Here is a 26,053-nt window from a genome sequence, read left to right as displayed (position 1 = left end):
TTTAAATATAATTTGTTGTGAACATTATTCATTACTGCTCAGATTTTAAGCGGCTTTATTATCCACATGCGCTTCTCCATACAAATGTATTGTGCTAATAAAATTTTTTTTTTCTCTGTTCTAGTTCTAAAACTAAGCCACAGATTGATTTATCGCATCATTATCTATGCCCTACAACAAAAATATATCTAGAAAATTATATAAAGTTGTGACCCTTGAAACATTGCTATTTAGCGTAAATTTTAGAACAAATTCGTGCGTAAATAAGGTTAATATAATATTAGAATCATTAGAATCTTCAAAATTGCAATAGTATCTAACAACGTCAAGGCATACCTATCTTACTTAATTCTTCATACTACTTGTATAGTTCTTGCATTTCACGAGGGCGAGTGGCTCATGCTTGTGTTAAGTTGTATCGGTATAAGGTGGTATAAGTAAGGTACAGTATTATGTGTGCGTTTGCGAGCGCTTGCTCGCAACTGATTGGTCCAACATGCACGCACACTTACACAATGCCATTGTATACGACGTAACCACAAGTAAAGTACACTCGCCTTCGTGAATTGCACAAACTTGTACCCTTGTAACTACTTAATAATAATTTCAAATGTCTTTAGTTTGTTTAAAGTTATCGATAAGTTTTGCGAAATAATAATATAGGTATCCAAGGTAACAAAACTAAAGTTTTGCGTAGGTTTGCGTTGCCAAAACATCGCCTATCTTGCTCTTGAGTAGGTATATCCTGACTCCTGCCCGAAATGCAGGCTGGAAATAGCGTAATCTCACGCATGACTTGTAGCTACCGTAGAAAGTACTCTTAACAACATCTACTTAGAATACCACGGCTAGCTGGTAGCATACCTAGCATTAAATATACCTATAGTAGGTACAATATAACACTATGATAACACTACAATTCTTTAAATTGTGCCCCATTCGGGCACGGGAGATCTTACTAAAAGAGACGTTAAAATGCAAACGTACAACTTTCAGACTGTAGGCCACAATTAAGGCAACAAACCTGAAAATTACAGCCATGTTACATTGTTTCAAATTCCGTTATTCATTAAAGTGTGTACAATATATTTTATAGGGTCGAAAGCACACGCTTTTACCGATACGAATTAATTTAAAAGGCACACATGGGACCCTGCGTTTTTGAAGGCAAACATATAAATATGCATTAGACAAATATCAAAAAGGTCGGCCCAAAAATGGCTGAGGCGGGTTTTTGGGGATTCCAATTAATTTTATAAGTCCAAACTCTTTTATTAAATCATAGAATGGATGCGTCAATGATCCCACTTTGAACCCTAATCATTACGTACGTTAGCGACAGTCGCATCGCAACTTACACAAACTAACCTATACTCTATACTAATAAATAAAATTGAAGTGTCTGTCTTTTTAGGGTTCCGTAGCTGAATGGCAAAAAACGGAACCCTTATAGATTCGTCATGTCTGGCTGTCCGTCCGTATGTCACAGCCAATTTTTTCCGAAACTACATATTATAAGAACTATACTATTGAAACTTGGTAAGAAGATGTATTCTGTGAACCGCATTAAGATTTTCACACAAAAATAGAAAAAAAACAATAAATTTTGAGGGTTCCTCATACTTAGAACTGAAACTCAGAAATATTTTTTTTCATCAAACCCATACGTGTGGGGTATCTATGCATAGGTCTTCAAAAATGATATTGAGGTTTCTTATATAATTTTTTTGTAAACTGAATATTTTGCGCGAGAGACACTTCCAAAGTGGTAAAATGTGTCCTCCCCCCTGTAACTTCTAAAATAAGTGAATGATGAAATTAAAAAAAATCTATGATGTACATTACCATGCAAACTTCCACCTAAAATTGGTTTGAACGAGATCTATCTAGTAAGTAGTTTTTGATTTATCGTGCAAAATGTCGATAAAATACGATTGTAGTACGGAGCCCTCAGTGCGCGAGTCTGATTCGCACTTGGCCGGTTTTTGTTGTTTTTATAAACCGCAACATAATAAATAGTAGGTATACCTACCTACCTATTTATTAGTTTATTTTAATCTATATATAAAACGTTTTATAAGTAGCCCAAAAATTAGGCATAAATTCATGGAGAGAACTTCCATTAAAAGACAATATTGTCTTATATAGTCGCAATTAATACATTTTTGTCGGCAATCAGCACAGAAACCTTACATTGTGATATGTCAATTTCATAATTAAAATGCGTTTGACCGTGTTGCGAAGGGTTTAAAGAGATTAAGGGGATCCAAATTGAATGTTTGGGTGTACGAGTTAGCACTGTCGTGAATGAAGTCTGATACATACAGTATTTTACACCAAACGAGAAAAAAACTTAAAATGTATAAACAAGATAGTATTAGCAATGAGGAATCGAAAAATATAAAATTCAGTTTATAAAATTATATCATGGATTATAAATTATATAAAAGATCGTGAGGAAACCCTACATGAGTGAGAGTTTTCCATAATGTTCTCAAAGGTGTGTGAAGTCTGCCAATCCGCACTGGGCCAGTGAGGCGGACTATGGCCTAGACCATTCTCACTCAGAGACGAGACCCGTGCTCAGTAGTGAGCCGGCGGCGATAGGTTGGTCATGATGACGACGATGATATAATATCACTGACTACAACAGTATAGGTCATAAGACAGTAGGCAACAGCTGACTATGAAAAAACGCAGGTTATAAACTCAAATGGAAACTAGTTTTATAATGCGTTGATCCGGCATTGCGAAGGTCAGACTGTCGTTTGTGCGTTGCCGGAACGCTACTTTTCATTACATTAGGATATAATTCGACCGCAGGCCAGTGATTCATAAGGAAATTATCACTACCTCATAGCACAATAGTAATTCTAACCAGATTCCATAGTACCAACCTTGTTCCGGCCGAATTAAACTCGTAACATTATCAGCAAAGCGTAGGCCACATTGGGAGCGAAGCGAAAAGAAACTAAGTTCGTTTCGCTCGCTAATTAAGGTACGAATCGCTGGCTTAGTTTAGCTCTGTAGCACTGTAGCACATGAGTAGATTCTGTAGTTCGCGGTGTGAACCGAAGTATGAAAAGACGCGCCGGTAGAGACATGAGCGAAGCGAAACGAACTTAGCTTCCAATGTGGCCTGCGCATAACGTTGCATTATGCACTCGTTGTATTGGTAAAGTAATGATTTCGATTATTAAACCCAACTACTCCCTAATAAACTTAGAGCCAGCGCGTGCCAGACCTTCGTTATTTTATAAAAGCTGAAAGTTTCTCTGGGTATTGTCGATATTATTATATGTTATGTTCACACCTGAAAACTTGTGCTTAGAATCCTATTTTTTCTCATAAGGATGCAATTGTTTGCATTCTTATTATTATCGTCGTTTATATAAATCTTATTTAACTATGATATTATGGAAAAGTTTTATTCTATATACATAATATAGTTACAAGAAAGTTAATAAGTTTAAATATTAATAAATTATTGCCCTCCTTGCACGTCTCGTACCCAATTCATATTCATGCGTTTATGTGCAATCTTAAATTAAGGATGACTAATAAAACAGTTACCATATCTTATTTTTTATTGTAAGTATTAAATAATAAATAGGTATATTTACAATTATTTGATTTACAGCTGTACAACAAACAATAATACTTAAAAATAATTTAACAAAATTCCCTTCAAAAACCTTATATTTCAAATCCGACATAAACTGTTTTTTTTTTACTTTTTATTTACATTCAGTACAAACAAGAATTAAGTTCTGATTAAGAACAATAAAGTGCAAATTAACAAACCATGCATTTAACTAGTTAAGCGTTCACACCTTATACACAATTTACAAAGAAATAAATTAAAGATCATGCTATTTTATAACCAATCCCCAATGAGGATCAATTTAAAAAAATGCTATTACCAACAAACTGGGTAGGGTTTTGAAATAACCTAAATGAGATAACTAAAAACTAAAAATGTGCCTAATTATGTAACTAAAAATTACAGATTAACACTCAAAGTAAGGATAAATAAATCTTATTATGCGTATAAAATGACTTCTCAGGCGCCATTTTAGCTTTATGTGTCAATTATCATGTCAAAAGTACGATTTTAGTCCTTGATTTAAAGGTGATCCCAACCGTACTTTTGACAATGACAGTTGACCCGTAGAGTTAAAATGGTACGTGCGAAGTCATTTTGTACGGACTATACAAATGTGATGATTTTATAGATGACAAGTAGGTATGTAATAAAATGAAATGAAGAGTTACCAACGACATAAGAAAATATAGAATATTCAATAGTTCTCTATTTATTAAAGAAATTTTAAATAAAGTTTAATGAATTTTTAATAATAAAAAATAGTACTTATAACAATATTATTGAACGAAAATTATTAGAAAAACGAAAACATGAAGAATAGATAAGTGTGAGAAAGAGCGTAGAGCTTATTTGTCTGGGTGATACCTTTTCCATAATACTTGAAAATAAAGGCTGGATACTAAGATGGCAGATTTGAGTTATCTCATTTGGTTGTTTTATTAGTTCTAACTACAATTTGCTAAGTTATCAATGTGTCTATCGCCCGTATTTACCTTGCGAATTTGGGGCCGCGAAGCCATAGCCTGAGGCGCCAATGACAACACCGCTGGTTTGGTCCGGGTCTCCGGCAGGCGAAGAGGGGAACACAACTGGGCCTGGAAAAGATATAAAAAATATTTAGGGTTTTTATATTATAAACATTTTCTTTATAAGTACGTAAACTACACCAGAACTTCAAGAGAAGTTTCCCTAGCGCGCTCCACAGTGGTTTCCATATTATATTATACTAAGTTTGGTTCTCATATTATTATTAACTAGATGATGCCCGTGACTTTGATCGCGTCGAATTAGGTTTTTAAAAATCCCATGGGAACTCTTTGATTTTCCGGGTAATTCACAGGTTATGATTTTCATTTCAAACTTGTACTTATTGAGAGTGTAATTTAAATTGCAGTTTTGTTCGTTCTCGACATTTAGGCGTGTCAAGTTAGTGCCAATAAACCTTCATGCCTGAGAGTTCTCCATAATGTCAGACTTAACACACCTTTGCATCCACACTTGGTGAGCTTGGTGGACAATGGCCTAAGCCCATCTCATTCTGAGCGGAGACCATTGCTCATTAGTGGACTGGCAATGGATTAATGATAATGATGATGATAATAGCAAAATTTTACAAAATAATGTCGTAAGCAACACTTCAGTTTCCACATTTCAAAGTCAATGAAAATAGTTTGACAAACATTGCAAATTCAACACAGATTAAGTTTGCATAAGATAATTTTATAGATGGTTCTTATTAAATATTTTTAACTCTCTACATATCATTAACATGATCGCGAATTAATTAACTCGTAAACATAACTAAAATCTTGTGAATTTGTGCCAAAAACTTTCTCGTTATATAAAGTTTTCGAAACCAGATGACAGATTTTATGTGTAAATATTTACTCTTTGCACATAATATAGTAACTAGGATTTACCCACATTTTACATAACGCTTAACAAATACGATGACTTGTAGTTTACATCCAAGATGCTATTGTAAGGATCTTTTGAATACCTGTCATATTTTTTACCTATAAACCTATCATGACCACTAATAATTGTAATATAATAAAGCACTGTCATTTCAGAATACTGAGAGGATCATTAAATGTAAATAAAAAGTGTACAACAACTATGATAACGTTGTTATTTAGGAGTGCTTATATAATTTATTGTTCACGCTTTTTATCGACTTCAAAAAGTACAACGGCTCGTGATTGATTCTTTTACGTCTACAAAAACAACGACAAAATCGATTAGATTTAATTTATTGAATGAAGAAGGTTTTAAACAGTTTTTCCTCTTCTTAACCTAAGTAAATGTAAGGTCTTGGATTTTGGGACTCTCTTGAATATCTAATGGAAAGCACCAAAAAAGTTAAGAGAATTATTTTATATTTTGTGCTTCGGTAATGTAAAAAATAGTAGGTATTCTTATGTTTTATAAATACTTTAGTAGCATTTGGATCTGTATTTTAAACTGGAATCTTAACTCGCAAATCCACCACATTTAAGTACCTAATCCATTTCACTTTTCCTTATGTATATGATTATATTCATATATATCTTAAGCGGATATAAAATATGTTTTCAATAGTATTATATATGTGTATACTAGATACTAGGTACTAGATAAGATCGTTTAAATATATTAATTCAAACGCAGTCAGCCACCTTTGTTTCTTGAGTCTCTTTTCAATGTCACACGTTTAAAACACGTTATCATAATAACATTACAGGTCTAGAGATAGTTGTTACATATCCTTTATCTCGAATACATCAAAACTATCCTACCTCACACTGTTATAACTTGCATGAAATAATAGAAACTGTATAATTTAATCTGTGTCTTTTTAGAACTTGGATCTATACTTTGGATGGCATGCACTCATGACGCAATGGCACAAATAAATTAATTTGATTGTATTATGTATTACATACAATATGTTACATACATGTGTGGTAGGTACATGTGTTATACCTAAGCTGATGATTTAGGTTTTTAAAAATCCTGTGGAAACTCTTTGATTTTCTAGGATATAAAGTAGCCTATGTTACTCTCCGTCCCTTTCACTATCTCAATGCCTAAAATCAGGTCGATTGGTTGCTTAGTTAAGCCGTGAAAGGAAAGACAAACAAAAAAACAAATAGATTAAAACATCGCTAACTTCGTTCATCAAATCCAAAACATAATGGCATGATTACTTATAAAGTCACAGTCAGGAGTTCCAGTAAAGTTAAATTACAAAATAGTGCTTGAAATCTCCATCCGGTTCGATATTTTTTTACGGTTTTCCGTTTCAGCTTCGTGAAAACGTTTACCTACTGTTTCTCTTCTTAGAATCCAACTTGTATGCTCTGATTATTTTGAATTGAGTAATATATTATTGGAAAAGACGTTATCGAGAGTCGAGATACCTTTATTGTGACTCTAACAATTATTACATGTATCAGTAGGTACTGACAGATATTTTACAGCTGCCTTTAAAACTATAAACTAGTACAAATTAACGTTAATTAAAATGATTGTAACTTTATAATGCTGTTCACATAGCAACTAGTGTAAATTGTAATATCCAACTTCGTTTCCTTGGTTTCCTTTTACTACTCGAGGCTTATGTGACTAATTATTATAATATTATCGGATTCAATTTGATTGTATCCATTACGCTACGTTTAGGGAAACTTTATACTTAGGTAATAGTTTTATAAGTTTTGTAGAGTTAGTTAAAAGAAGTAGATTAATTTACTAACTTTTGTTTAGTAAAAATAATAAACTATAAACATAATAATCTAGGATAATAATATCTTACAACCTAATATTAGTACCTAGGTACTTAGTCATAAATATTGTTAATCCATACTAATATTATGATAAATGCAAAAATGTCTGTCTGTCTGCTAGCTTTTCACAGCCCATCAAATTAACCGATTTTGATAAAATTAGTACAGAGTTAGCTTACGTCAGACAATGACAGAAAATGATAGACATGGGCTTCTATTTATCCCGGAAAATCAAAATCTTTCTACCGGATTCTTAAAGGTCCATTCGTTCAACCGATTTTGGCACATAGATAGCTTGCATCCCGGAAACTGACATAGGCTAGTTCTATCTCGGATAATCAAAGAGTTCCTACGGGATTTACAAGAATCTAAAGACACGCGAATGAAATCGCGGGCAACATCTAGTAATAAATAACATGTTCATAATATATTAATCTATTCGACAAATTAGATACTTGGCCGTGATTATAAGAAGGGTCATTGCTCTACTTCCTCACTCATAATATGACTGAGGAAGTAGAAATACTGCCATTGTAAGCTGAATAGGGCTTCGCATGCGTGGGTTTATTATTGATATTACCTCGTACCTACTAACAATTTTCTTCAGACTATTAGTAGCGAGTCAACTCAAATTACACGACTTCATCAGTGGTATTCAAAATCAAGGATTAAAAAAGCATTTTAGGATATTTGCATAATACAGCACTTTCAGTCTACATGATCTATTTCTTATCACTTCACTACCCATATTAATTAATGTGAAAGTGTGTTTGATGTTAAATAAATAAATAAATAAATAAAAATCTTTTTTATTCAAATAAACTTTTACAAGTACTTTCGAATATGTTGGTTTGTTGGTTTATTGGTTTATGATTTGTCCTTCAATCATGTCGCAACGAAGCAACGGATTGACGTAATTTTTTGCAATGGGGTACCTATAGTTAAAAACCTGGGGAGTGACATGGGCTACATTTTATGCCGGGAAGTTAAAGAAATTTCACGGGATTTGTAAAAACTTAAATCCACGCGGCCGAAGTCGCGGGCATCAGCTAGTCAGCTAGTAGTTCATAACAAAGCAAGCTTGTTGTATGATGTACATAGACTTCCAAAAAGTAACTATTCAACACGGCTTGAACTAGAACCATTATTGGCGGTTAGGTTTAATGTCTCAAGAGCTAGACATTTAAGCTTTAATATTACCGCGCATTAGTCATTGTAATAATCTGGTAATGGCCGCTTTATTCGTCTCGGTTTCATTAAATTTCCAGTTATCCTGTTCGAAAGTACCAATAATGTGACTAAGTCCATTGTTCTCGCCGACACCGTTTAGAAAGGTTATCAACAAAAAGACACCCTTGTACCGATTTCAACTAAGTAGTTTATTTGCAAGGTTAATTTCACCGTGTAGTTAGGAATGTTTTATTGGCGTTACGTTGCGTAGACACTTTTTGCCCAGAGCGATTGTCGCGTGGCCTTCTAGCTTTGAGTTTATCTTTTGTATAAAATATCTTCACTGGAGTAAACGTCAGTGCTTTCACACGTTCCAAATACAATGGAACAGCTTAGTAGGGTCCGGGGTCTGGGATTCAGATCTCGGGCATGCACCAACTTTTCGGAGTAAGTTATTGTGCGTTTTCAGCGTTTAAATATCACTTTTCAGTATCAGTTTTCCATAATGATTTGAAAGGCATGTGAAGTCTGTCAATTGCACTTGGCCAGCATGGTGGACTATGGCCTACACAGTTCTCATTCTGAGAAGAGACCCGTGCTCAGTAGTGGGCTGGCGATGAGTTGAGATAATGATGATGATGACCCTGTGCTGACTACCCTTAACCAGAACATGTGAAACTATTTTACAAAAGCGTAGTAAAACTCTATTAATGGTCAGCTAACCTAACACTAATTAACGAATGACCCTTCTTCCTTCCTGAGATTTTTTTGTTTCGTTCAGAAAACTTGACCTCGATTAAACTATAGAATTAATTGATTAATCATGGTAAATAACCATTGTCACCCAAAGGCACGAGCCAAGGCCAAGGGTAAAAAACTATGAATGAAAACTATAGTTTGGTATTTAGTGATAGATGCATAGTTTTACGATTTGATATGATATCGTACTTAATAATAGGTGTTATATATTACGTTCCTCGTGTCTAAGAAGAGTGTAAAAGATTGTAAAATACAAACAACATTCGTAAAGGAATTTGAGCTGTAATATTTTAGTAGGTACTAGTGACCGCCCTAAATCCGGCTTTATTCCTTTCTACGTACATTCTAAAGGGAACCAATGTGCACAGCTGAAAGTTTGGGCTAGGCAATGAGTCAGTCAGTAAGTGCGTCAGGATCTTTGGTCAGCATAATTTAACATTAGTGTGAGACGAGGACCATAAAAAATCCGGTCACTTTTATGAATTAACTAAATAAAAATGCATCACAAACGGCCATTGAATCTATAAAATGAACTTTTAGAATGGTATGTGACTGCTAATGTTTTTGTCACTCAAACAGTGGACAAAAAATAATAATGAATTAATGATTTTCGTTGATCAATTAATGTAATTTATTCCAATCAGGAAGGTAGAACCCATAATTTAACAACTTTTAGGAAAATCAATGTTAGCTGTGTAACTACCTACTTACATACAAAACTTTCATTTAATATAAAGTTTGTGATTATTGTAGGTATATACAATTTCCGCAGATCGATCTTGAATTTTTTTTCTTGTAGTCTTATCGTAAGACCAAAATATTATGACAAATAGACATAGGCAATATTTAAAAAAAACAAATGATTTTCACTATGACACTGAGTAGGTAACAATATTCACCACAGAGTGTTGCTAACTTTGGAATTTTATTTCCGTACTTTTCATGAGATCCTGGTCTACCTATACCTAGCATGGATACCACCGGCCGTAGGGGAGCACATTTATTATGTCGGAATCCTACCAACTAAGAACCTCACGAAGTTCTATCCCTAAGCTGACGACGGCGGATTGTTAAACTTGTTGTTCCTTATACCTATAACATGACATGAGCGTTGGAGGATCTAATCTGTGATTTAGTATGGATTGTCAAACGTCGTAATTTAACATCTCCATACAAAGGCAAGATTAACGTAACTTCGGGTGTCACGTTTTTCGTATGAAAATTTATCAGTGCACAGCAACGAACGAACAAAATTATATTATAATGCCTACTAAGTTATAATAATTAAATACACGCAAATAGTAATTGTTATCTAGTATGCATTGTGCAATAATTGTTTTAGACTGGATGTTGCCAAATAAGACAACGGTGTGTTGCTCTACATTCTGCGGAATCACAATTAAAGCTAATTAGATAAACATCTGCTACTAAATAGCGCACTAAATTCTAAATGTTGAAACTTGGTAGAAAAAGTTAAATAAATATACATGACTATAACTAGATTAGTATGCATTATACGGACACAAGTTTTTCGCCGTAACTTCGCATAAAGGCACAAAATACTTTTTTGTAAGAATTTATTAGCCAAAATAATCAGTGGAAGAAATTTCAAAATAAAGGCAATACTGTGAATATGGTTTTTAATGGGGTTTTTATAGCATAGTACACGCCGGGTATCCGCTAGTAAATAGATAAAGTACCTATGGGCTATGATGTTTGAGCACCAAAAATGTAAATGCAGGCATTTCATCTCCCCGTCATGAGTTACATCTTCCTGTTACCTAACAATTAATTCTGATTGAGGAGTACAGGGCATGTGCAGAACACTCGTGCAGTGTCCTCCACGGTTTTTGCTCGGCCGAGCATGATTCTGTCATTAAACAGGACTGGACCCTCCTAACAATAACTGACTTTGTACATGGACCGTTGCGCTAATTTTGGGGCAAACTTTGTGCCACAGTCAAAGCTTACAAAATGGCAAAAATGACATGTCATAAATGTTTAGTTTAAATTATTTTAATTTTTTTTTTTCGCGATTTTGTTTACCTACTTGGAATAGAGGTTTTGAAAATCGTGTAGAAATATTTTGTTTTCTAGGAGTAAAAGTAGCCTAGATCAAAAGTAGCCAGCGAAAGTCCTATCAAAGGATAAAAGTCAAATAGATAGCTGACAGACAAAAAATTTGAAAATTGGTATTTGGGTTTTGATAATATAAAAATATAAAAATGCGCTATCATTTTAAAATCACAGAAAGACTAGACTATTATTTGTAATGATTAGGATCAAGTGTTAACAAAACTGGCAAGAAGCCCAAACACAGTCACCAATAAAGTAAGAGATAAACTACCTATAGTGTTAATCCTATTAAAGATAACAATCGCTTACATAATCGTTGATCGAAGCAGTATAATTAAATCGGCAAGTTGGTAAGTGTAATGTGGTAACTGGTAACTTAGGAAGTGTTTCGACAAAGATTTACTAACAGAGCTCGATTCTTTGGAAATTGGAGTTTGACTGACACCTTTCCTGTAATTTGCAGGTGCTTTGACTGCCTCGTTCACTGACCTCTATTAATACACACTGGAACTGCGATTGCCGACCTGTTTTTGAAGCAACTTAATTTTTGCAATTTTCTGATCTCTCTCCGGTCATGTTGGATTAGTGTCCTATGTATACGCCATATAAAATAGTACGATGACTACCCGATAGGTAGCGCTATCTTTTCTTATTCGCTGAAAGGCATTTGACAAAGACTCCAGCGGCTTTTGCGCCTACTGCTGGTCTTGCAGCTGAGTCTTCAAGTTTGCGCTCGAAACACGGAATGCAACAATAAAATTATTGCATATCGGTGAACGTTTGTTACCTTGAAAGCTTGGTGCAATGTCCTTCTGCAATTTGATACTGAACTTGAAAAGGTAAATAAAAATAAAAGTTGCCTTCACGGTTCGTGGAATTAAATTATAAAACATGTTATATTTGCATAACAATATATGGTGCAATAACATAATTCAATATGTAAGTATAGTCTCAACCACGAGGCGTAGCGAGCTTAGTCCCTGTGAAAAAGGAGCCCGGATGGGTTCGAAACTACTTGGGCTTCATCATCATCATCATCAACCAATAGACGTCCACTGCTGGACATAGGTCTGTTATAGGGACTTCCACACGCCACGGTCTTGCGCCGCCTGGATCCAGCGGCTCCCTGCGAATTGTCTGATGTCGTCCGTCCACCTAGTGGGGGGTCTTCCAACGCTGCGTCTTCCGGTGCGAGGTCGCCATTCCAGCACCTTGGGACCCCAACGTCTATCGGTTGTACGAACTATGTGCCCTGCTCATTCCCACTTCAGCTTCGCAACCCGTTGGGCTTACGTCGACTAAATACGTGAGTATAGCTGGAAGAACCTATATAATTTATGATTCTATTTGCTATATTATAGACACAAGGAGCCCCTGAAGCGCGCTAGGGATTTTTTTATGATTAGCTCTGTTGTTAAAACGTGATTAGCTATTCGTATCTACAGAACATAAATAACACCCGAACAGTGCAGACAACCGCAAACCGATGTCGAAAGTATATTTGCCTGCAATGTTTGCTGTCGTAATGACGAGAACACATGTCGTTACCAACAATTAGCCGAGTGCTGTTGTTTTCACTTGCAGTTGCTTGCTACGAAACATGAGGCTACCACACCCCAGGGCATTTCCTAATACCGCCGTTTTATACGTTCCTTATAGGGACATCTAATTGTTTTTAATCAGATTCATACGTTTAAAAACGTAATTTAAGATTGGGAAAGTTACCTATTTGAAGTAAAACTCTTCTTCACACATTGTAACATTTACTTGTAATACGTAAGTAATGTACGACTATTATAAAAATAAATGATTTCACTCATTATATATGTATTGTTTATATCAATGTCCATTTTAAGGTCATCTACCTAATTGTTTCAATTTTCTCGCTCGGAGAGGAGACCAGTGCTCAGTAGTGGGCCGGTAATGGGTTGATCATGATGATAATGAATTATTGTTTTAAGTCTATTTGGTATGTAGAAATAATGCTGCTAAAATTGCCTAATCTATTGTTTAAGTTTATAAGTTGAAAAAAGTTCCCGAAATAAAAAGTACACTATCACTCTTCAGGCATACTTCAAGTCTTTAACTTTAATTAATATCCTTGCAAAAATCACGTCGATCCGTTGTTCAGTTGCAGAGTGATTGCAGGACAAACCAACACACTTTCGCATATTGTAATTGTTGTATAAATATTTACATGTATTTTAACGTAGTAATTAGTCAGTAATTAGTACATAATCATTGCTGACATTTCTACAGCAATCAATCAACCGGTCGTTTTTATTAACCAGTTTATTATACAGTTAACCTTTACGCGATTAACCAATTAGAATAATCACAGATAATCATAAAACTTTATTGTTCTTTAACCTGAATACATTAAGTGTTTGTTCGCAACTAAGTGATGGCAATTAAAACATTGTTAAAACGTCTCAGATCTATCATCAAATAATAATTAAGCAGATTTAAATCGGAGAGTTTAGTTACTTTGAATGTGTTTAAAAATAATTAAATGATGCACGAACTGTCGTTTGTATTGTAAATTATTTTAATATCTACCCATTATACGGTTGCTTTTTTGATTATATTTTGAATCAATAAATGTTAATCAGTACCCTTATTATTATAAATGCGAAAGTATGTTGGTCTGTTGGTTTATTGGTTTGTTGGTGTGTTGCTTTGTTGGTTTGTGATTCAATCACGTGGCAATGGTGCAACGGATTGACGTGATTTTTTGTATGGGTATAGATAAAGACCTGGAGAGTGACATAGGCTACTTTTTATCCCGGAAAATTAAAGAGTTCCAATGGGATTTTTAAAAACCTAATTCCACGCGGACGAAGTCGCGGGCATCAGCTGGTGTTTATATAAACGTTTTATAATGAGTGATCAGTGATCTATAGAAGCAAAAAAAGTGCGTGTCAGAACTCAGAAATAGAACACGCATACGATAAGGTTTTATAGTTATGCTATTATAATGTATTGCTTTGGTGGTTATTATTCAAAAATAGTAAGTAGTTTTTCTCCCAAAATTGTGTAGGAAACCTCATAGGTAATTACTCTAAACCTTACCTATACTAACACATTTAACAAAGAACCACTCGTACGGTTAAATCAATTTTTTTTCGACCCATGTTTTTCATGTTTAGGAGATACCCTTAAAATTATTAGCCCTCCGTATAGACTGACAGATTTACACCAACGTTTCGTTAGTTTAGTTTTATTTAGGAAAATGATTAGCAAAATTCTCGATCTTGACGCGTATAAATGTCCTTATCGCAAAATAATACAAAAATAATAAGAGGTCAAAAATAATTCATGTAAAGTAATAGAATTAGATCATCCGGTAATGTAATAGGTACTCGATAAAGCCAATTATTCAACGTTTTGGCTAAGTAATTTGAATGAATTAGATACTACTAACATCATAATAGTTTTGTCGGGAAGCAATCGAACATAGATAAGTAGGTACATAAATTAAGCTGTTTGTATATTTTAATATAATATTTATAGCAGCAATTATCTAATTTGTCTGAATTTATTTATCAGGTTGATGTGTGAATTTTTTCTGTCTAAAAAGTAATTGAATTTAAAGCCTGTGAAATCTGTACTTTCGGTGTCATCGGTTTTACTTTCAATTAGATTTCTTGTCTCGTAACTTAGGGGCACATACAAAATCAACCTTATTCAGCATTCAACAGTTTTCCTTACAAAAATTCTTCTTTTCTTCCTTAAAAAAAGACTTCGCTGTCAGTTTCGGTATTTTAAAATTTCCGTAGGACTTCTTTGATTTTCTGAGATAAAAAGTAGCTTATATCCATCTCCTAGTTCATCTGTACCGATTAGATGATGTCTACATCTTCGTTAGGGTAGATTTAGGTTTTTAAAAATATCCTTCCCCGCGATGCTAGCTCTTTTTGTACCAAGTTTCGTAAATTCTATTTAACAGATGGGTTGTGAAAAACTAGGAGGCAAACAGACACACTTTCGCATTTATAATTTTGATGTGGATTAGTATGGACGAAACTAGTATAAAAGATAAATACCTGTATTAGCCCTTGGGTCTCTTGCGGCGGCGGCCGACAAGCCACCTAAGCCCGGGGGGCCGAAGTTGGTCGCTAGGTAGTTATCGTAGCCGAAACCGAAGTTATATTGAGCCGACGCGAGCAGCACGCACCCACATAATACTAACGCCTGTGAACAATAGAGAAATACATTAAAACAACTGTAGATATAAATCCACCTTTTCAAGCGAATCTTCTTTGGTATTCAAGAAGACCCTAAATAATAAGAAATGTCACGAACAAGACCATGTTAGATTTTCAGATTTATTTGGTGATAGATTCACTTGACCATTCGAAAGCACTTGTAAAAGATTTGAATAAAAACTATTTCTATTTATCTGTACCTATATGCCAAAATAACTCTTAACCCAAAAATATATATGAATGAATTAGTTTTATTTGCTTACATATAAGTACTTAGGTAGTGTTAAAACAAGTGACAAGAACAGCAAAAATAATAATCTTTTCACCGTTTTAGTTTAACATTTACATATTTTAAACTTGTGCTATTTCTAGAATTGATGCCGCGTAGACATTGTACATGAACCATTACGATCGACAAATTAATAATACTAATTACTAAATAATATTTAAAATGTATAGCAAAAAAACGAAATATGCTTATGTGTGTTAAAATAGTTGCGGATAACTGCAAAGAAGTGCCGACGTTATAATTAATTATTCTTTAGAACAAGGAAAACCTTGCATAAAATGAACGTATGAATTCAACAGTTCCTTAATTTTATGGCTTTAGGCTTTAAACTGTCAGAAGCGATATACAAACCGACATATCAATCAACATTATCATGACAACATTCAGTCAAATCTTCCGCGACCTTACAAAATAAACAAATTCTCTCACTTTTAATTTAACTGCTGTCGGTACTCGGTAGGTACATTACATTCACTTTATTTATGTATTGCCATTGTTATTGATCTTATTATAGCAACTTCTTGTTAACTTGAACAATAAATTATTTCCTTTTATGATACTGTTATTTGATAATGTTACTTACAATTTAGTTTTACTCAGATTTTTCAGATGTACCTACCTACGTGGAAATCTTCGTTAGTACCTACCAAATTCATATTTTACGAACTTAGGTAAGTAAGAAAAATATAAACTTAAACTTATATATCAAAATGTAGCACTTCTCTTATTGCAATACTTACCTACCTTTTTACATATAATTTTGTGCTCAGTTCGAGTTATCGAATTTAAAGTTTGCAACAATTTTATTATTTTACTTTTAACAACATTATGTAAGTACTAAATAAGACAATATTTGCGCAATACACATAATAATAATATGGTTGATAATAATTATTATTTTGATAATAAAATTGTACAGTGGTGTACTTTCGAAAAAGCCGGAAACAGTCGAGGTTACAATGAACATGTTACGTTAAGACTATTGAAAACTTTCAAAGGCCTAATTATTATTTTAAATGAATAATTATGTACCTACATAATATCATAAGGAGCTGTAGACACTCCATAATATACTTAATCATCCTCGAACATACATAGATACATACAAATAAGTCTAGCTATCAACTATCAAGAGTTCAAAAACAAAAAATACGAAAATTGCTGTATTGTGGTCTTTTCTCTTAGGTTTTTGTACACTCTATTGTGCCTACCTGAAACATACCTACCTACATACTAATAGAAACTACTAATCAAACTTCGTAAATAGTCTTGCCTAACAAGGAACCAATTTCAAATTCAAATAACGCAATCTATCAGTTATATTCATTCTAGTAAGTAATTCATTTGATTAGATACTATTTCCAAAAGTATTAAGAGAATATATCATAATATATATTTACGTAGATAGATAGAATATAGAACAGGATTTTTAAACAAAAGTAAGCTTTCATATTTGAATTCTATTAACTAAGACATAAACTATCCAAGTTAATTAAAAAGCAATCAGTATATTAATACACTTTCTGTATCTAAAGATCTTCAATGCAGTTCAACTTTCTAGCTTTCAGACAACAAGCCTTATAAGGCTATCTATAACAGACGGACATTCCTACCAGTTCTAGACAATACCGCACCTTATGATCTCGAGCTACAGACAGAATCCTATTAATTTACGGAATTTAATTTTAGTAATGAACTTACTAAAATCAACCTTTATCTAAACTATTCGAGTAATTAGCACGTGACCGTCGATGAATTTTGACCTTTATCTCCTATTGCCATCATTAAATCATAGTCAATGTAAAGGACCATTTTCAAAACAGGATAAGTTTTGTCAGATCATAAAACATAACCGTTCAGTGCGTGGATACCGACGACACATACACACCGCTGCAACGGTATCTGCATGGATCGAAGTAATTTTTTGCATGTTTCAAAGTCCTGGAGAGTAACATAGACTATTTTTACTCAAGAAAATCAAAGGGTTCCCACAGAATTTTTAAAAAACCTAAATCCACGCGTACGAAGTCGCGGACATCAGCTAGTGATTAATAAAAAGAAAAATCGGGTATCGCCTATTTGACACAGATACAGCTCGCGTCTCGGACACAGATAAAGGCTACTTATTATTTCGGGAAATCAAAGCGTTCCCACATTATCCACGCGGACAATGTCGCGGACATCATCTAGCAAAACAAGAACAAAAGCTCTCGAGAACTCTACGCAATATCCACTAAAAATCCTCCGCACCGAAGCCGATGTAGCAAGCTCTTAGCCAATAGTGAACGGGAAACCACGGAAGTGTGTTACGTAAGCGCTGCACATACGTGCAACTGGTTCGTGTATGAACTTGATATGTGACCTCCATGGAGGTTCGCTGAAGGCGGGCCGCTTGTGAACTCTTGTGGGTCAACTATTAGTCATCTACATTTTGAAATTGGAATTCCTCACATACGGGCGTGGGCGTGGCAACATTGCAGTTCATTCATTTAGGGCGCTATGGAAATTTAACCGGTTTACGGTTAACTTGCAATTTGAGACATAATTTTGAAATTTTCTGCGAGACAAGTGAGAATGAGGGGAATTTCAATTACTTTTTGATTCAACTTTGGGTTTGACATTTTTTTAATACTTATTTTGATTTTTTTTAAAGAACTTGGATGCTATATAATATGAAGGTCTTAAAGAACAAAAAATATTATAATGTCTCTATACTCTATAGAGTGTTTTTCGTAGCGCTCAGCAGATAAAAAAAACTGCATTCAAAGATTTTCAACAAATCTCATACCAAAGTACAAGTAAAATCAAACAACATAAAACGAGTCGCATGGAGCTGCTGGATTCAGGCGGCGCAAGACCGTGGCGTGTGGAAGCCTCTACAAGAGACCTATGCCCAGCTGTGGACGTCTATCGGTTGACAAATTTCTAGCTCTATTATTGACAATGATAATGGCTATGAATCGATATGTCTATCGACATGGTTATTTTTTAAATTTTTTATTTAAAGAATATTAGCCTTGTTAATTATGACTAATATTCCCCTTTCCCGTCCAATTAAGCGAAAAGCTTGTGCTAGGAATAGGTATGGGTCCAACGGGTGGGGTTTGAACCGGCAACCTTTCGGAATGCAGTTCGCTCCTTAACCGTTGAGCTATTGAGGCTCTAGGCTCTCTGGATGGAATCCCCTTTTCTTATTTCCTTTGGCTTCCTGACCGCTCCCAAAAACAAAAAACGAGTTGAGTTCGAACCCTAAAAACATCCTGTAGATTTCTATTACTGTGTTAAATTAGATAATAAATATATAACGATATCCAATTTACATAGTAGGTAGTAACAGTAGCAATTGGTAGCGTAAAATACCCAGTCATTCGACAAACAATTTTCGTAACGATAGATTTCAATGCACTAACTATCTAGTATCTTGTCACAACACTTGGGCTTTACCCTATAATTGTAAAAGGTATTTCTCAATTTTTAAAGTCGTAAAATGTAATGAACACAGTTATAACTAACTAACTACTAATTGATAGATAATTACTACCTAAGTGCAGAATATGTACTCGGAAACCTTAACTGACTCAAGAATTTTTGAAGTCTAAAATAATCTGGAATAAAAATACCTACTTACTACTAAAAATTACTAAACTATAAAACTATAATTGCAAAAGTTTTGCTGTATTAACAACCATTATTAGCTAGATAATGCCCGATTACGATTTTCACTTTTGCATTTATAATATTATGTGTTTTATATTTCCAACAATTCGAATATAACCAAAATATAACAATTTGCCTAATTGAAAGTATTTGTAAGCCTATTAATTTTATCGTAAGTAATTGAAATTAATGCCAAAGATCCTACGATCCACCTACATACTGGTGCTTCCTATGTTGCATAGAGTGTAGGCGAATGTGATCCATTATCAGTTTAAAATAATTGGCTATAAATAAGGTATTGCAGTAACTAAACGTCAATTTGGTTATTTGGCTAATCCCCATAAAACATAATTGTATCGAAGCCTCAGTTGCTCAACGGAGGAATTCTTATTACGGAAAAAAAACCGGCCAAGTGCGAGTCAGGCTCGCGCAATGAGGGTTCCGTACTACAGTCGTATTTTTTCGACATTTTGCACGATAATTCAAAAACTATGATGCATAAAAATAAATAAAAATCTGTTTTAGAATGTACAGGTGAAGACCTTTCATAATATGATATCCCACTTGATTAGTTATCTTTACTTCGAAAGTTCAAAATACTAATTATTAGTTCATGACCACAATTTAATTTTTTTTGTGTGATCTAACCCTAAATTCACGGTTTTCAGATTTTTCCCCAAATGTCAGCTATAAGATCTATCTACCTGCCAAATTTCATGATTCTAGGTCAACGGGAAGTACCCAGTAGGTTTCTTGACAGACAGACAGACAGACGGACAACAAAGTGATCCTATAAGGGTTCCGTTTTTCCTTTTAAGGTACGGAACCCTAAAAAGTTATCGCAAAACCAATTTTCGCGTAGTTAAAAATTATTCGAAGGGTGCCAACGGGACCCTATTACTAAGCCTCTACTGTCAGTCCGTCTGTTCGCGGGCTGTATCTCATGAACTGCTTAATAAGTACAGAGTTGAAATTTTCTTTCTTTCTTTATATCTATATTTTCATTTCCGCTATAACAACAAATAATAAAAAACCAAAATGACGAATTTCAAAATGGCCGCCATGTAAATTAAAATTTGGAACGCTCAATCGCTTGGCCTGGTGGTGTTGGAAGTTGGAACTTAAAAGAAATAGCTAAATAATGATTCAGAATGTAATATTATTCTACGAATCTCTGAAAGTGGTAAAAAAGATTTTTATTTTTAAACCTACTTAAGTACCTACTAGTCTAGAATATTCCGCCATTGAAACTTTTTAAGTTTTAACATAAACAACGCTTTAGCTTAGCTTTAGGGAAGTAGAGATCGTATCTCAAAGTAAGAGAGCCTGTTTTACTACTGAAGAGATTGTATCAATACTAACTGAAACTTCCTAGACTGCATTTAAGCGCAAACTTGCCGACAGTTTCAGAGTAAGCCAGTTTGAACGAGATAACAGCCTTTATATTGCTTTTGAAAACAAATTACTTTCATACCTACTCATTAAATTACTAGATAGAATAGGTAGGAGTATCATCATGATCATGATCAACCCATCACTGGCTCACTACTGAGCACGAGTCTCCTCTCAGAATGAGAAGGGTCTTAGCCACCACCACGTTGGCCAAGTGCGGATCGGCAGACTTCACACGCCTTTATTAACATTATAGAGAACTCTCCAGGCATGCAGGTTTCCTCACGATGTTTTTAACCGTTAAAGCAAATGATATTTAATTACTTAAAACGCAGCCACCTAACTGTGAAAAGTTAGAGCGCGCCCGGGATCGAACCACGGACCTCCCGACTAAAAGGCCGATGTCACTAGGTTATTATCGTTCTGGACGAGTATAGGTAATATCGTAAATATTTTTTGGTATTTTACATATCACGTCGTATGGTCGTCCATCTTGGACGAAAAGTCGTCCATACAAATTACCAAACGTTTAAACAAATAGCAACACGTACCTACTTGTTCCACTGTACTTCATCATACGAAACTCTTAATGCAGGGCCTAATAAGGGACTAACTGTTACAGAAACAATGAAGATAGTTGTCTAGTTCCTCGCAATACTGGAGCAAGGTTTTATTACCTAATTATTCCTATAAATTCTTCAATCTAGACACAATCTCTAGCTCTACATCCTTACAAGGACGATTACATTAGCTACGTGCGGCGCCTACCTATTATACTTTATCGACGTCACGTACTCGTTTAACTGGTCAAACGGTTAATTTAAATAGGTTTAATGTAGTAGGATTTTATTGACGACTACCCTAGTGCAGTGAGCACTAAAGTCTTATAGTAAAGGTTCAAGTGCTAGCAGGGATAATTGCATGCAAATTGTGGAACCAAATCCCTCTACATCCGTGTTCTCTAACTTCTACATGGGGTTATTCAAGACGGACGGATCAACAAATTCCTGAAAAGCCGGCAATGAAGTCTGGTGCCATATTATGTTTATGGGCTGCGGTAATCACTTAACTTCAAGTAACCCGCTTGCTTGTTGTTTAAATTAGGTAGTAGGTACCTATATTTTTTTCTAACAAAGGCAATTAGGCATATTATAATTTCTTAAATGGATCTGTTCAAGAATGGCTGATAATACTAAGCTTTGACCATGACTATCATCTACCGGAAAAGACTTACTACCAAATTATAATATGGACCGTTACGATGTCTCGTAGAAACTTAGAGGTACACTTAGTTGTAATAAAAACTGCCATATCAAGTTAGCCCACTTCCATCTTGGACTGCATGGTTAATTACTACAAGGTAATATCTTATTCAAAGACCTTCACAGTGTAGCTATCCGGCAGAAGCAATAAATAATGGCTGATTTTACTAATATTAAGTAGGTACTAAAACACATTATCACAGCTTATCTAGTTTACATTATCTACTCTAGTATCGCAGAAAAATCACGTTTCAGGAGGTCAAAAAGCTAGTTTAATTATCAAGCACAGGCACTTTTTCAAAATTTCCCACGCCCTTTGTGCAATAACGTTGTACCTAACCATGAAAGTTGACAATTTTGTAAGTCAACTTTTTTCCAACGGAAACCTAACTGGGGCATTTGACAACTATAAAGTAATTAAATATAGGTACCTACTTAACCTTTCAATTCGTACCAAATATTTTGCAACTTTCTAATAATATTATTACGCATTAAATTATTATTCAAATTTTGGAAAGTGCAACCTACACTAACTTGACACTAACCCACACAAGATATTGTAATAAGCGACTTCACTAATAAAGTAACGAATAAGCAAATCACAGAATATAATATGATAGTAGCTCACAGCTAGTAAACATAGTGCTGTATATTTTTATCTAAACAAATCAGTCATGCATACTACGAGAAGGTACTATTCGTATAGCCCTTAAGAAACTTTAATAGGGTACTTTAACTTGTAATGACAATACATCGTGACTATTTATATCGAGCGACAGCGACACGATAACGTAGCCAAACCCATATTTTTAACTTTGCCAATTCTTGACCAAAACCAAAATGTAAACAAATGAGCGTATAATTCTTAATTAGGTCAGAGAAAAAACATCTTTCGTAACAAACAAAAATCCTGCATTATTAGAAATTTAATATGAATGATTACTATACAATTTAACCTACAAAATATAAGGCACATAGTAAATACTTGATAGTAACTAGTAATTACTAGGTATTAATTATACCATTACAAAAATTGGCACCTGTTTACAAAAAGACAATTCTGTAATCATATTTACGATAAGTTATTATCATTATGTAGGTAATAAGTAGCACGTACACCTACTTGAAGGAAAGTTCGATTTAGGCAAGACAAAACAAGTAGGTAGAAGAAGATATCAATACCTAGACATATTCTATCTATTACTTTTAAGACGATGACAACAGCTCAGTTTTTTACGGCAATTAAAAAGCGCAATCATAAAATCAATGTCAAAATTTTAAAACGACCATCAACCTTTCATTAATCATACCTAATAATTGCGATTGCCAACATACTGTCCTGCATCAATCAATATCGTGTCGGATGTGCATAACTGCAGGCATTCCTGCGGTCACAGACTACGCGTCCATGCGTAAGTACTGAAACCAAATGAAGTATGAACATTACCCAATACCTATCTAACGTACTTGCACGTCCATTGTGATCATATCTTATATCCCTAATCCAATGTGCCACAAGTTGAAATCTGCAGGTACGAATATGTATTTATACTATAAAAAAGATTGCAAATTTTGTGAATTAATGTATTATGGTATTATGTGGAATTTGGAGGCGAATTCTTCTATCACCTGGACCGAGCCCAGACATTTCAAAAACGCTAGGCGTACTATCTCGGCTACCTACCATCTGTCTACGGAAAATACTCGGGTACTTCGCTCACGCAGCCAAGAAAGATGCGACAAGCATAGAAAAGCTCTTGCTGACAAGGAAGATCAAAGGAAGGGGCCACGCAGACGTAGCCCGAGACGTTGGACGTATCAGGTGAAGGAAATACTTGACTCTGGCGTCTACTGTGCTTATCACACGGCACAGAATAGGCTACGTTGGTTGGATTTTTAAAACCTAAATCCACGCTGGCGAAGTCGCGGTTAACATTAGGTACGTATATAAATCCGGGCGAAGTCGGAGCCAGCTGCTAGTGGTTACCTAATAATGAAATGTAAAAGGTATTTTGACATTTTAAAAGGTTTGATTATTTCCTCTTACTATCTCCGGTATGGACTAATGTTCATGTTCTCATTACTAACTACATAATTAGTATTGACATAAGAGCTCGTGAGAATTTTTTGGAAGATAGGTACTTGATTATATTAGACTAGCTGTGTCAGATCGGTTCCGCTTATATAGAATTTCTAAAAACTTTTTCTTAATGTTGCCGTACTTTAACTAAAAAATTGTTTTCATACAGTTGGATTACATATCGGGTACGGATGTAGGCTATTTTTCCCCCGGAAATTTTTTCAATTTCTTCAAGTTTCTTCAAGTTCTCCTGGGATTTTCATTAACCTAAATCCACGCGGGCATCATCTACTAAATTTATAATAATTAATTCATAATGATATAAGCATCATATCATATTAGACTTACCTATATCACCTGTACAAGGTTAACCCGTTTCATTGTAGACCGCTTCATCATTTATAAATTCAAGATGGGATCATAGCAATGCCAAACACTTGCCTATCATTAATAATAGAGTAATCAACACACAACTAACATTGGCAAAACAATGACCAACTGTGTGGCAAAGGCGCCGTCGGTCGCGTCGAAGCAATGTCGAAATATCATTTTGCTTCGTTTACGACGCTATTTTAAATACAACTTTCATCAACAACGCTAGTCGCCAACATAATTTACTGCAAATATTTGTAGTCCAACAAATTAGAGTGGGCTATAAAATATCCGTTGCAATATGCATAGAAAACAGTAGATGGTGCAACAGTGTAGAGAAATAAGAGTACCTACAATAGATGCATTAAAATGCGTAAAAGGACGTGGTCGGAATAAGGGCTCGATGAGATTGCGTATATTCAAAGTATGTTCGAGTAGGTCACATCAAACATTACTTCAAATACAATATGGAAAGTAAAATTAATACCTACTTAATAGTTTTACTTTTCTTTTAACTCAAAATAATAAATCTGAATTATGTGTCATTCTAAGTTAGATGGTTAAGGGTGATTTTTTTTGTTTTCTCTAGCCAAAAGCTGGGAAACTAGGACCCGCAAAAGATGAAAGAGCCGCCTTAACCGCAAAATCAAGACGAAACTCATTTTCCAATAAAAAAAAAGAAAAGCCAGTAGCGAGATTTGGCAGCATCGAGCGCAGCAAAGAATTGCTGATGATTTTTTTAGCAGAGGTGTAAGCTTATATTATGAGCTAAGCACTCATTTTTACGGTAGGTACGCCCGATGCTTCTGAAGAAACTGCACAATTTTTGTATACAAAAATTGGTTTAAATTAATAGGGATAATTAGGTAGATAGGTAGTTAATACCATCAAGCATCTTGTATGTTTGACGGCTAACTCTATCATGACACGAAGTTATTTAATAATAAATGCCACTAAATTGTTTCGCTCATACACTTGCAACGGTTCTAAACGATTATTAATTTTGGTTTTACTGGAGTGTAAATCCTCGGTACAGTTTCGCACGCAACTCATTAATTCATTGGCTAACTGATTAGTAAATCATAATCGGGTAACTGTGTCAAGTTCGTGTAAGTAATTATTTTAATAATAATCGACGATATTTGCAAACAATTTGCACAAGGATTGAAGTATGATTATATGGTGACTGGGGACTAAAATGACACTCAATTGTACTCAATACTTTGCTTGATTATAACCCTTATCTTTAACGATATAAGAACTGCAATCCCACTCATGTATGACAGTTAAAATAGTTGCAAATTACTATGCAAAATATATTTCTGTCAGTAGCTAAGCGACAATTTGTTAGAAGTTGTTAAGTCGTTTTCAAAATAATGTCAGAGTTATTTAAACTCTTGATATAAATACTATC

The 26,053-nt window shown here is 34.5% G+C and overlaps 1 protein-coding gene across 1 annotated transcript in view; it reads right to left on the bottom strand.

Annotated features, from left to right (window-relative positions):
* Positions 1 to 26,053, bottom strand: part of LOC117984568 (uncharacterized) — a 48,731-nt gene that overhangs the window by 8,025 nt on the left and 14,653 nt on the right. The window contains exons 3-4 of the mRNA XM_034971195.2: positions 15,426 to 15,573; positions 4,600 to 4,701 (exon numbers count right to left, since the gene is read on the bottom strand). Coding sequence (XP_034827086.1) covers positions 4,600 to 4,701; positions 15,426 to 15,573 — 250 coding nt within the window. The remainder of the gene's footprint in view (positions 1 to 4,599; positions 4,702 to 15,425; positions 15,574 to 26,053) is intronic.

Source organism: Maniola hyperantus, chromosome 8 (genome assembly GCF_902806685.2).
Source record: "Maniola hyperantus chromosome 8, iAphHyp1.2, whole genome shotgun sequence".
In the NCBI taxonomy this organism is placed as follows: Eukaryota; Metazoa; Arthropoda; class Insecta; order Lepidoptera; family Nymphalidae; genus Maniola; species Maniola hyperantus.
Note: the sequence above shows the minus strand (reverse complement) of the source record. Positions and strands in the feature narration are given on the sequence as shown.